General features: G+C 43.5%; 1 protein-coding gene across 2 annotated transcripts in view; it reads left to right on the top strand.

The window, feature by feature from the left end:
- The window catches only part of ASAP1 (ArfGAP with SH3 domain, ankyrin repeat and PH domain 1), a 358,576-nt gene that overhangs the window by 329,889 nt on the left and 14,443 nt on the right, over positions 1-14,244 (top strand). For both annotated transcript variants that reach the window (XM_004451154.5, XM_058276037.1), the window contains 2 exons: positions 8,199-8,268; positions 10,997-11,055. In XM_004451154.5, coding sequence (XP_004451211.1) covers positions 8,199-8,268; positions 10,997-11,055 — 129 coding nt within the window. The remainder of the gene's footprint in view (positions 1-8,198; positions 8,269-10,996; positions 11,056-14,244) is intronic.

Below are 14,244 nucleotides of genomic sequence, written 5' to 3'. Positions count from 1 at the left end.
AAGCGCCTCTTGCCTACAGCCCAGCCTTGAACAAAATCAAAATTTTTCTTTGGTAAAAATTAACAGTTCCCCACATGTTACTTACTTTGGGAGTGGCACTCAAACAACCCCAAAGGGTAATTCTGGAGTTGTCGAGGCTGTTCTTTACATGTTGGTGTTTATACACATACGTGAGATACACTTTAAGGCACCTACAGATACAGGTGAGTAGCAGGTGCGTGTGCCCCCACCCTGCTGAACTTCTCACCAGGCAGGTTAAAGTCACTCTGATCCTAACGATCACGCCCCATGTTGTCTGACCACTGCGTGGTTTTATCTGTACCTTGTCTCTTGCTAACATTATGTTGCAGTGACCAGCCTGGTCACCAGTAAAGCACAGGGGCAGTCAGACTCTTAAGGCAGCATTTCTCTGTGATGCCAACTCATGAAGATGAGGGCCTTAGACCTGCCAGAGACCAGGGCCAGGGCTGTGGTGGGTAGTCACCAAACACCAGGCCATAGGAGAGGAGCAGCCTTTTAGGTCTCCCCAGTCTCAATTCTCTACCCCTGTAACAGGATGTGTCTGACATACCAACATATATTAAGTTCCCAGGCTATGTTCACAGCATGCCATCAACCTAAAATATTCTTCCCTCCACTCCTTTGTGTTAATGCTTAGTCATTCTTAAAGATCTCCCCCTGTCACTTGCTTCAAAGGCCTCTTACGCTGCAGCCATTACCCCCACTTCCACTCTGCCCCTGTGGCCTAGGGGTTATCACAGTGGCCCTGTTTACTTATCTGTCTTTCCCAGTACGTATGGACTCTTAGGAGGGTGTGTGCTGTCTCCCTTTCAGGAAGAGCATAGGGCTGTAGTGCCATGGGGCTAGTGCCTGTGTCACACTTAGACTTTTTGTGAGGACTAAATAAGAAAGACACAGAAAGCATAGAACCCAGTATGTACAAAGCGCTAACGAATGTTAGCTACTGTTATCATTACTTGTCAGCCTGGCCTTTTGCTGGATGGATGGACAGTAGACAGGCATGTAGATCTGTACATGTTTCCCAAGGTAGCTGTATAGATTACCACAAATTTGATGGCTTAAAAGAACAGAAAGTTATTCTCTCTCAGATCTGAAGTCCAGAATTCCAAAGTACACCAGCACTGTGCTCCCAGGGGCTTTCTGGGAAAATCTGTTGCCTCCATGATCACTTTATCTTCTCGTCCTCGTTGTTTTCTTAGTAGCTGTGAGATGTACTCCACTCTGCCTGGGATTTACTTTTCACAGATTCAGAAGGGAGACTTGGGGTTTGTGGTTATTGTCAAAAGCTCACACTTGCATCCTAAATGTTAGGAAAGCGATCTGAGTGAGTGAGCTGATGGGAAGAATGAAACGTGTGACGTAGGCAAAACTGAGCCTTCCTGCTAGTGTTCCCCTCCACCCCCGTCTCTTCACGGGCCTCCTGTTCACACCTCTCCATTGTTGCACATGGTGGTCTCACCAACCATCCACACCTCCACAAAGCTCGCGGCGTCACCCCCGTGACCCACCTGCAGCACAGCAGCCAGGAGGAGGTTTCCACCTGCCAGGTTCTGAAGCATGTAGCCTTTGCTGGTTCTCCCACCATACTTCTGGTCCTGGCCTCAGGGGCACCTCCGGCGGGCGTGCAGCCCATTTGCACAGCAGCCGTGACCAACAGGCGTTGGCTCTGCCGATGATCACCCTTCTCTGTACTGATTGTTAGTCTTGCTCAGTCCTTTGTGCTGGCCCCAGCAATTCTTTCTCTAAGGAGGGAGCCCTGTCCAAATAGGTTTGTATTAAAAACAAACCTTAGATTATGTTAATAACTAACAGTTCCCTACCAAAATAGCAGTAGCAGTTTGTTAGTTTACAAACGAGAGTCCAGTATAGATATGTGGCATGTTCAGCTGTTCAACAGTTAATGTACAACTGTTAAGTGGTAGAGCCAAGAATGTTTTAAGGAAGAGATAGAGCTTGAGTTGGGCCTTGGCAGATGAAAGGTGGGAGAAAATAAATGAGATTATTGATATTGATGCATTTGTGAGAACATGGGCCAGAGAATTATAATCTTTAATACATCTGCTTCACAAAAGGCCATGCTTCCTTCATGATAAAGACCACTTTTCCACCTCTCAAATTCCATTTCATACCTTCATAAATTTTTTTTTTAAATTTATTTATTTATCCCCTCCTCCCAGTCTGCTGTTTTTGCTGTCTGTGTTGTCTTTTCTCTCCTCTCATATTCACTGGGATTCAATTCTGGAGACCTCTGATGGGGAGAGAGGTTCCCCGTCAATTGTGCCACCTCCTGGTTTCTGCTGCACTTCCCCTTGACTTTCTTTTGATGCGTCATAATCTTGCTCCGTGACTCACTTGTGCAGGCACTGGTTCACTATGTGGGCACTCAGGTGGGCACTGGTTCACCACATGGGCATGCGTTCTCTTCTTCTTTTACACCAGGAGGCTCCAGGGATCGAACCCAGGTCCTCCCAAATGGTAGCCGGAAGCTCTGTCACTTGAGCCACATCTGCTTCCCTCATAAATTCTTTTCTTTTTTTTTTTTTTCTCCCTGTTGTCTGCTCTTTGCACCCATTTGCTGTGTATTCTTCTGCGTCTACTGGCATTATCAGGTGGCACTGGAAAACTGCATCTCTTTTTATTGCGTCATCTTGCTGTGTCAGTTCTCCATGTGTGTGGCACCACTCCTGGGCGGGCTGCACTTTTTTCACACGGGGTTGGCTCTCTTGCAGGGCACACTCCTAGCATATGGGACTCCCCTATGCAGGGGCGCCCCTGCATGGCACGGCACTCCTTGTGCGCAGCAGCGCTGCATGTGAGCCAGTACACCACACGGGTCAGGAGACCCTGGGTATCAAACCCTGGACCCTCCATATGGTAGGCAGATGCTCTATCAGTTGGGCCACATCCACTTCCCCCTTCATAAATTCTTTTTTTTTTTTTCTTTTTAATTTCGCTCCCCTCCCCCCAACCCCCTCCTCCAGTTGTCTACTCTGTGTCCATTCTCTGTGTGTTCTTCTGTGTCTGCTTGTATTCTTGTCAGTGGCACTGGGAATCTGTGTCTCTCTTTGTTGCATCATCTTGCTGCATCAGCTCTCCATGTATGCAGCACCACTCCTGGGCAGGCTGCACTTTTTTCGTATGGGTGGCTCTCCTTTTGGGGTACACTCCTTGTGCGTGGGGCTCCCCTATGTGGGGGATACCCCTGCATGGCGCAGCACTCCTTGCATGCATCAGCACTGTGCATGGGCCAGCTCATCACATGGGTCAGAAGACGCTGGGTTTGAACCCTGGACCTCCCGTGTGGAAGGCAGACGCTGTATCACTTGAGCCAAATCCGCTTCCCAATAAACTCTTGATACAGGTGGATAGCCTGTAAGAAAAAAGGAAATGTCATTCTTGATTATTAATAATCTTTTGATAGAAAACTTTGTATGTAAAATTTAACAGGTTAACACTTACAAGTGCTCTTGCAGTGTGCCAGGCATTGTGCATTTACATGCCTTATCTAATTGGTAATAGCCCCACAGAGTAGGGGTGTTGCTATCTCACCTTTAAGTATAAGGACACTGGTTAAATGATGTGCCCGTGGTCTCAGAGCTAGTAAGTACATGGGGGAGCCACAATTCAGCCCCGGCGTGGGGGGCCGTGAGAGCCTGCATTCCTCACCCTTTTCCTGCTCTGCTGTGACAGCACATGACAGCTCTGTACTTGCCAGAGATGGTCGAGTGATCCCATTGACCATTCATCCTCCCAGCAGTTGTCTCTTTGACTCTGAGCCCTGATGTAGAGACACACTCAGCACAGGTAGGCCAGGAAGTAGGAGCACACGCCACCTGCCTGTGCGTCCTCCTCCGTCTGCGGCACGGAGTCCTGGCGTGCCGCTTCAGATCTGTCCGGGCGGGGAGGGCCACACTGGGCTTCATCCACAGCACCCAAAATAGCCCAAGCATCACATTACTTCAGCCTCACTACTGTGCTGAATTCAACCATCTGTCTCAGGAGACCTCTAAGGCAGACTTGATAAAAAAACAAATAGGCCTTTGGGCAGATTTGGGTTTTGTGGGACATAGATTTTCAGATGGCATTTCATTAAAGCTCCCCTTTTGAGATAGAATACTTTATGATCTACCTTGTAACAGACCAGCACATAAAACACAATTTAATTAATAAAGAAATTAGGGCAAAGAGAGAATAAACGTAGCAAAGTAAAATAACACCCCATAGTGAAATCTCTTCACAAAATGCATATTAGAATGCATATTAGTGGCTAGAAGCGGGCCATAGATTTGACTCTGAGGTTCTTACAGGTAAAAACAAAGGGAAAAAAAGCCTCTAATCATCCATTCATGTCACCATTGACATTAACTTTTCTCACACTCAAGATTTTTGCTATTAATACCTGAGAGCGTTTCCCCTGAGACTTCTGTCCTTTGTCTGTAGCGTACATCATGCTAATCTGTGAAGTGCACTGAAAGAACGTTCTAGAGGCTTGAGTTTTGATCTGGGTTCTGCCTATCATTAGCTTGAGTGACCACTGGGAAACCATGTCAGCCGCTCCCTCCCTACTCCCCCACCACTGCCTCTCCCCTTTTCAACCCTATCTTCCTCACAGTTCTGGATATAGTAATAGCTATAGCCATTCATAGATTGTTTGCCATGTAGCAGGCACTGTGCATTGGCCCTCACAGCCATCCTATAACATCAGGACTGTCATCATCCCTAGTTGATGAGAAGGAGGAAATTGAAACATGGAGAAATCAGATGACATGCATCTGATCACAAAACCTATGACTTGTGAGCCGGGATTTGAGCCCAACTCTGATTCCAAGACAGTGCCCTTGTCCACTACTCCAGAAGAGGCCTGGAGCCCTTGCGCCATTCACTGCTAGGCTGTGACCTTCCTGTCTTTGCATAGACTCTCAACCCACAGCTTCTGAGCTGTGGTCTAGAATCTTAGCCCCAACTTCTTCAGTTGCCTGCCCAGCACCTTTATTTCCAGCTCTCACACATGTCTGTATGATATATCAGGATCCTTTTCCAAATTGCTAGGCAAGAGCAAGAAGCTGCTTCCATATTTTTGCTTGTCACTCTCCTCCCTCAAACACGATCGTATTTCCAGAACCTTTTCTAAGCCACACTTTTCCCAGGCATAGCAGGTGGCCTTTGCCTAGCTATGAGAACAACAGGATTCCTGTCCAGCAAACCACAGATGACCACATACCCTGGTATGTGAAAAATCAAGCCATGGACAGAGAAATTGGTGAGTCAGCCTGTTGTTCCTATCTTAGAGCAGACACGTGTTTTCTGCTCTGTGCTGGTGAGCAGGTCACAGAGATGAACAAGGTAGAGTCCCTGTCTTTGTGGGGCTCACACACTGAATACCAGTCCTCATCGTTTCTGTCACATTCCATCCAAGAGCTAGAATAATCATCATTCCCATGTATGCTTCCTAGGGACCAGCATTGTGCCCAGCACTTCCTAGTCTATCTCCTTAAATGGTCATAACCATTTAGGGTAGTAGGTTCTGTTTCTATTCCTATTTTTATAGATTAGAAAACTGAGACTTAAGAATAAGCAGTTTAATCCAGGACCATAACACTGCTCAGTGGTAAAACTGGAATTCAAACCCAGGTTTGCCTGGCTTCAAAATCTGTAGCTTTTAACCATCCAGTTTCCATGACCGAGAGTCACGGGCTCACAGGAAGGAGGGAATGATCAAGTCTGGCTGGGGAAGAATGCTCAGGAAGTGACTTTGGAGATGTTCTTTGAAGGTTGCATAGGAATTCATCAAGTGGGAGGTGACAGGCATTTCAAGTAGACAGAACCAAAGGTGGCAAAGTTACAGGGGCGTGAAAACACACATTGTCTTTGGAGAGTGGAACATCACTTTGAGTGACTAGCAGGGAGAGTTGAATGAACACAGTGGACATTTGGGTCTAGGTAATGGGCAGCAGTCCCTGACAAAATTACTCATTTGTGTGACAGCAGGGTGGATGACCACAAGTGGGGCCAAGAGGCTTTGTAGCCTTGATGGTCTCACATTCACAGTCTCATGCACAACTGGGTTAAGAATTACTGGTTTGGAATATTTTCTCCCTGGCAAGGGAGTTAGCAGGTACAACAGTTTATTCCCCAAACCTAGAACTCTCTTTGACTTAGGTTGTTAGGACTCACGTTAAGTCTGAAAGTATGAAATTTGATATCCAAGCCCTGGAGATTCTGCATTGAGCATAGTACTGGAAAGAAATATTTTTCTTAAAGGAAACCATACCTCAGAGGATTTAGTAAAAAGTCATTAAATTAGTGGGCTCATGGAAATGTATTGATGGCTAGAAGGAGTATGTTACCAAAGCTGAACAAAACTAAATTTGAAAGTTTTTGGCCCTGGTAACCTCAGTTCATCTTGTTTCTTTTTGCATCAATGTACCTAGAGTTATAGAACATTCTGTCCAGGAGGGACACAGCTAAATTGTAGTAATCTGCCAACCTGTCCCTGTTCAGTAATCCTCCTTCTTGCCCCCACAGAGTTGGGGGGTCACAGAACATACAAGTCATAGAAAGTGTAAGTTCAGATCATAGACCTGAAGGTATGCTACTGGCTTTGGATCCCAATTCTGACCCTTACCAGCCACTTGACCTTGGGCAAGTTACTTTACCTCCCTGTGTGCTTTTTCAAATATAAAATAGGGCAGAGTTAATTACCTATCTCATAAGCATCATTAACATAAGGGACTTAGACTAGTATCTTACTCATAGTCTTGATAAATGGTAGTTACTCTTGTTAAGGTTAAAATGGAATCATGCTGAGCAGTGAAGAACCCTAAGACTTGTGGGCAGGGCTCCCAGTTCATCATTTAGCCTTGTTATCTGTAGCCATTCATGTACCTGACCTTGTTTCCTCATCTTTAAAGTGGGGATAATGATACCAAGCTCTCATGCCATTGTGAGGAAGAATGGGAGAATAGATGTCAAAGCATTTGGACAACTGTCGACACTGTTGAGCACATCTATCCTGGAGTGCTGATTAGTTCTTTTCTAAGCCCTTCTTCTCTAAATCTACACTCCCATTTCTGAGCCTCCACAACCAGCCCCTTCCCAGCGCCAGCTGGAGGGATTATGACTTCTGGGCAGGAATGGTTGGGAAGGGAGGCTGCTGAAGGAGAATACTTGGAGTTTCCAGAGCAGTCATTGGAAGGGCAGGCAAGGAAATGAAAGAGAGCCCCAGAAACACTTGTGCCCCCCCAGGTTCCAGAGGATACCTTCCAAGTACCTGGCAGCTTGGGACCCCAGGACTGCCCTGCATTTCTCCCACCATGGAAGTGGTCACAGAATAGCCCATTTTCTTTCAAACCAGTCTTTTTACCTTCTCCTGGACAAAGCATACTTACTCCATCTCTATGCCTCCAGTTTTGCTGCTCCCCATTAGAAAGTTCTTCTCCCTGCTCAGATGCCGTGTTCTCCCAACAATATTCCCTGCCCCCTCCTCCCAGTTAGATTTTTAGACACGATTTCCTCTTCATTCTCACAGCAGCCTCTTTTCAGCATTCATGTCATTTCATGTTATTCATATAGTTATATCTGCATTTCCCAGGCCAGATTGTAAACTCTGCAAGATCAGTGACAGTAGTTGATTTACTTTTCTGTCTCCTTCTCCACACTCATGCTATGCACATAGTAGGTACTTAGTAGTGTTAATGTTTGAATAAATGAATGAGTGAGTGATGAGTAAATAAGTGACCAGTGACCTTGCCCAGCAGAACACGGGTGATGCCACTTTGCTGATGAGTTAGTGTCCCCGTGCACACGTGCACGTAGCTTGTGAGCCATGTTTCTTCTGATTTGGTTACTAGGGGGTTGTCTCCTGGCATGGGGACCTGCTCTTTCCCTGCCCCCAAGCGAAGGACAAGCCCTGAACCAATAAGACATGCCAACATTGCATCATCTGAAGAGGCCTGGTTCAGAGAGCAGATGCTCGCCTCTTTGATATGCCTTCGACAACATTGTCAAAGCCCAAAAACTGTGCTTAATTTTGTGTTTTGTTTCAGGGTCAGAAATGCATACTGTCCTGGGTCGAATCTCTTAAATGCCTTTCTGGGGCTGAGGGAGGCACTCTGCCAAATCCCCACGTTCCTTTTCCCTGTCTGAAGATGGATTTTTACATTGGGTTTTCTCCATAGGTAACGATGTGGGTCCATCATCTTCAAGTAAGACCACAAACAAGTTTGAGGGACTGTCTCAGCAATCAAGGTAAGCCATCTTAGCACCTTTTGTCTCTTAGCTGGCTGATAGCGGCAACAGCTAGGATTAGAGAAGTGGTTTTAGTGATCTTCCGGTGCCTCTCCACGTGTGATCAGCTGACTGGGGCTGGTGCTCATGCTCGGTGAGAAAATGTTTACTCCCTGTCTGTGGAAGCATCTTGCACCTGAGCCTGGTACCAGTCTGCAGACCATGCCTTTGAACAGCACTGCTTCCCTTTCCTCCAGTCTACGGGGGGACTACCTCACTCACTTCTCTGATGATCACAAACTCATACAATGGTCTTTTTAAAAATTCCTCTCAAAAATAGTTTTTATTCTCATATTTAATTATTTTGTTTTATTCCTTTTCCCTCCTAACTCCTTTTTGCAGACTTGGGAATGAAAAGACACTCCTCAGGGAAATCAGATAGCCCAGAGTTTTTCAAACCTTAAAAATATGACTTTGAAAGTTCACTGGTTGCCAGATTTTTAGTCTGGGCAGAAAGTTTCTTTCTTACCTCCTTTCACTAGGGTGGAATACCTGGGAACATCATCTTTGAGCAATATTTATTCAGTCTCAGTCCAAAGGGTTTTCCTTAGGTGTGTGAACCAAGATAAGAACACAGAGCCACTTCCAGACCCAACCCTCAGGGAGAAAGGGCCCGGAGGCACAGGTGTGGGCTGCTTTCCGGTGCATGCCAAAGATGACATACTCATTTCTTTACTACCTTGTGAAAATTAGTCCAGTCATCATGCTCCTCAGTTTTACATGAGGAGAAGTTAGGGGATGAGCATGGGTCCCACACTGTAAGTGACAGTCCTCGCCCTTGAACTCAGTGGTTCCCCAGACTGCTCGGCCCCACAGGCCCTGCCTTCCACTCATCACTGAGTCCTTCCTCAGTCCTGCTTTGGGGGGCTCTTTAAAACGGAAATTCCAGTGGTCATCTTCCAGAATAGGGATTAATGTGTTTTAAACCGAATCAAGTTGACGGTTCGTTAGTTTTCAGGCCACATACATGCACAGGTGCACAGCATCACCAGCTGCCTTGTCTTCATTCCCAAGAGTAAGGAGCCACTTGTGTCAAGCACATGCCAAGTCGGTCCAGGAGATTCTGTGCAAGGAATTTTTGGAACTCTAGGGTTTTGTTGTAGCAAGTTGGAAATAACCATCAAGTTCACCTCAGAAATTGGCAGATGCACTTCCCTGAAAAGATACTAAGACAGGACGTTAGGAAAACATACTTCAAAATACTGAAAGCAAAAATCCTTTCACATTTACAGTTTCTAGTTTAGTAATGTCTGTATTTCAACAGTATTATCCTACAGTAAAACCTAGAGATTAGTGGACTTCAAGTAGCTGAGAAAATAATTACGACCAAGGGTGATGTGAAGGCCAGGAAAGAGCAAGCAGGGAATGCATACATTTCATCTCCTTTCTTTGACTCTCTTTGTTTGGTTGGTTAGTTGTTCTTTGCTTTATTAAAAAAAAAATGCAATTGGATAAAAGGGCAGGGCATCAAATCTTAAGACATCAAAGAACAGAAAAGGAGAAATGAACTATTAATGGGGGTTCTGGGCAGATGCAGCTCAGGCTGTTGCTGCTGCTACTGCTTTGCAGGTGTTCAGTGCTCTTGAAAGATCCTCTGGAATAATCCAAACTTCTAATGAAGGAAAGTAGTGGATCTAGGCTAATAGGTGCCACCCACAGCACCAGCATTTCCATTGGTGGCAGGGTGAGAATTAACACTTTATTATTGGCAAGTGGACTTGGCCCAGTGGTTAGGGCGTCCATCTACCACAAACCCTGGGCCTCCTTGACCCGTGTGGAGCTGGCCCATTTGCAGTGCTGATGCGCACAAGGAGTGCCCTGCCATGCGGGGGTGTTCCCCGCGTAGGGGAGACCCACGCGAAAGGAGTGCGCCGTGCAAGGAGAACCACCCAGTGCCAAAGAAAGTGCAGCCTGCCCAGGAATGGTGCCTCACACACAGAGAGCTGACACAGCAAGGTGACGCAGCAAAAAAAAAGCACAGATTCCTGTGCTGCTGACAACAACAGAAGCAGACAAAAAACAGCAAGTAGACACAGAACAGACAACTGGGGCAGGGGGAGAACGGGAGAGAAATAAATAAATCTTTAAAAAAAAAAAAACATTTTATTATTCAGGCATGCTCCTTTCCAGGCATTTGGGCTTGAGCATTTTGTAAGTCCATCAAAAGGAAGAAAAGGTTAGGGAAAAGAGATCTGAGAACCCAGTTTTCTCTGGTGTAAGTAAGAGCTTTGGAGTCAAAAAGAACAGGCTCTGACTTTACAGTTCCACCAGTCACCAGCCATTTACCTTCTGCAAGTCATTTACATTCCATTCACTTCAGTTTCCTTATCTGAAAATTGGGATGACAAGAGCAACTTTGTGGAATCTCATGAGATGAGTTGCTTCTGCATAATAATAGCAATTATTAACATTAGGGTCATGAGTCACAGTGTGCCAAGTGCTCCTCGAAAAAGTCGAGAAGAGGGCAAGTTAGGCTCTATCAGAAAGAGGTTTTTTATTTTTGCCCTTTCCCTGATCCTACTCAGCAAGGCAAACTTAGAATTATGGAACATCAACTATAATCTTTTGTTCAATGAATTTTGAAAGGATTCTTTTGATAATTTAGTAAATTTTTTATTTCCTTGAATAATATATCACTATTGATATTGTGGCATTTTTAGATCCTAAACGATTCTTATTTATTAATTAGCACCAGTTCTGCAAAGACTGCCCTTGGCCCAAGAGTTCTTCCTAAACTACCTCAGAAAGGTAAGACTTATCTTTTTCATATTCTCATGTAATTAAATTACCCATAACACTCTCCAAAGGGACGGGGAACTTTGTCTCTTGTGGTCACTGGTCTGTCCCAGATGTGTCAGGTAGCACCTGGCATGTAGTAGATGTGCAATAAATATTTCTTAAAAATATTTATAATCTCATTTTTTGGTTTTTTTTTTAAGTAGTTTTATTGAAATATATTCACATGCCATACAATCCATCCAAAGTATAGAATGATTGGCTTTTAGTATAACCACAATGTTGTGCATTCATCACCGCAAAAAATTTTAGAACAATTTCATTACTCCATAAAGAAAAACTCCATACCCCTTAGCAGTCACCTCTCAATCCCTCTATCCTTCCCTGGCCCTCTATAACCAATAATCCAATTCCATCTAAATGAATTTATTTATATCTACATTTTATATAAATGGAATCATACAATATGTATTACTACAATATGTAGTACTTTGTGTCTGGTTTCTTTCACTTAGCATAATGTTTTGGTTTTGTTTTTTGGGTTTTTTTTTTTTTTGCCTGATATTAACATCCTGTAACATTAACATACATTTGTTCCATTTCAAAGAAAAACAGTCTTATTTATGCAGTATTATTCATGTTCATACTTCACATGAGGTTTCACTATGCTATACAGTCCCATGTTACATTTTTTAGCTTTCCTTCTAGTAATATACATGACCTTAGACTTTCCCTTTCAACCACTGTCAAAATCATATACAAACACTGTATTGTGCCTTCACTTTTTCTCTTCATTTCCAAAGATTAACAAAAAACCTTTTTACCAAATCTGCACAAGTTAACCCTCAGCTTTCCATTCTCTAACCTCATTCTGTTTTCTGGTGACCTATATTCTAGTTATTAACTCTGGGAGTTTACACAATGTATTCAATTCATAATAGCACAATCATACAATATTTGTCCTTTTGTGCCTGGCTTGCTTCATTCAACATAATGTCCTGCAGGTTCATTCATGTTGTCATATGATGCATGACATCATTTCATCTTATAGCTGTGTAATATTCCATCGTGTGTGCACCACAGTTTGTTTATTCATTCATCAGTTGATGAATATCTGGGTTGTTTACATCTAGCAATCGTGCATAACACTGCTATGAACATCAGTGTGCAGATGTCTGTTCATGTCTCTGCTCTCAGTTCTTCTAGATATATACCCAGTAGTGATATTGCTGGGTCATATGGCAAATCTATATTCAACTTCTTTAGGAACTGCCAAACAATCCTCAGTAGTGGCTGTGCCATTCTACATTCCCACCAACAGTGAGTTAGCATTCCTATCTCTCATATCCTTTCCAACACTTGTAGTTTTCTGTCTTTTTAAAAGTGGCCATTCTGCTAGGTATTAAACAGTATCTCATTGTAGTCTTTAATGTGCATTGCCCTAATCACTAGTGATGGTGAACATTTTTCTTCTTTTTGCCATTTGTGTTTCTTCTTTGGACAAAGGTCTATTCTTTTTTTTTTTTTTTTAAATTCCTCCCCTTGCAGCTTGCTTGTTGTTTGCTCTCTGTGTGCATTTGCTGCACATTCTTCTGTGTTTGCTTATCTCCCTTTTGTTGTGTCATCTTGCTGCACCTACTCTCCCTGGGCGCAGGCCATCAGCTCTCCACGGGCACGGGTGAGCCTGCCTTGACAAGGAGGTCCCGGGACGCAAACCCAGGACCTCCCATATGGTAGACAGGAGCCCATCTGATTGAGCCACAGCCGCTTCCTCTGTTCATTTTTTAATTGGGCTGTTTGTCTTTTTATTGTTGATTTGTAGCATCTTTTTATATGTCATGGTTACTGAACCTTTATCAGATACGTAATTTCCATTATTTTCTCCCATTGAGTCAGCTGCCTTTTCACCCTTTTGAGGAAGTCCCTTTTATCTATCTTTTATTTTGTTGCTTGTGCTTTGGGTGTGAGATCCAGGAAACTACCCCCTTCCACCACCACCATCTTTTACAAGATGTTTCCCTAGTAGTTTTATGATCCTGGTTTTTATACTTAGGCCTTTGATCCATTTTGAGTTGATTCTTATCCTGGAAGTGAGATAGGGATACTCTTTCATTCTTTGGTCATGAATAGCCAGTTCTCCCAGCACCATTTATTGAAGAGACTGTTTTGTCCCAGTAACGTGGCCTTGTTCGGTTTGTCAAAAACCAGTTGGCCACAGAGGTGATGGTTTATTTCAAGACTGTCAATTCTGTTCCACTGATCAATGTGTCAGTACCATGCTGTATAACCACTGTAACTTCAGGGTCAGACGGTGAAAGTCCTCCCAGATTGTTGTTCTTTTTTAGAATGCTTTTGACTATTTGGGTACACTTTCCCTTCCAAATAAATTTAGTAATGGCCTTTTCTAGTTCTATAAAATAGCTTTTGGAATTTTGATTAGTATTGCATTGGATCTATAAAATCAGTTTGGGTAAGATTGACATCTTCATGATATTTAGTCTTCCAATCCATGAATATGGGATATCTTTCCATTTGTTTAGGTCCTTGATTTCCTTTAGCATTGTTTTGTAGTTTTCTGAATATAGGTCCTAGGCTTCTTTGGTTAAATTGATTCCTAGGTATTTGAATCTTTTTGTTGCTATTGTAAGTGGACTTTTTTCCTAGTTTCCTCCTCAGATTGTTCAGTACTAGTGTACAGAAACATTACTGGTATTTACTTGTTAATCTTGTATCCTGCCACTTTCCTGAACTCATTTATTAAAGTAGCTTTGTTGTAGGCATTTCATAATTTTCTAAATATAGGATTATGTCGTTTGTAAATAGTGATAGTTTTACTTCCTCTTTTCCTATTTGGATGCCTTTTTCTTTTCCTGGTCTAATTTCTTTAGCTAGAATTCTTGTACAATATTGAACAACAGTGGTGACAGTGGACTTCCTTGTCTTGTTCCTGATCTTAGAAAGCATTGACCTTTCCCCATTGAGCACGATGTTGGGTGTGGGTTTTTTCATATATGTCCTCACTGTATTGAGGAATTTTTTTCCTATTCTTGTCTATTGAAGTATTTTTATCAAAAAAAGGATGCTGGATATTGTCAATGCCTTTTCTGCCTCCACCAAGATGATCATGTGGTTTTTTCCTTCAGTTTGTTTTGTTGTATATTATGTTAGTTGATTTTCTTATGTTGACACCATTGCACACCA

This window comes from Dasypus novemcinctus, chromosome 14 (genome assembly GCF_030445035.2).
Source record: "Dasypus novemcinctus isolate mDasNov1 chromosome 14, mDasNov1.1.hap2, whole genome shotgun sequence".
Classification (NCBI taxonomy): Eukaryota; Metazoa; Chordata; class Mammalia; order Cingulata; family Dasypodidae; genus Dasypus; species Dasypus novemcinctus.
The sequence above is the reverse complement of the archived record's forward strand: the minus strand, read 5'-3'. Positions and strand labels throughout refer to the sequence as shown.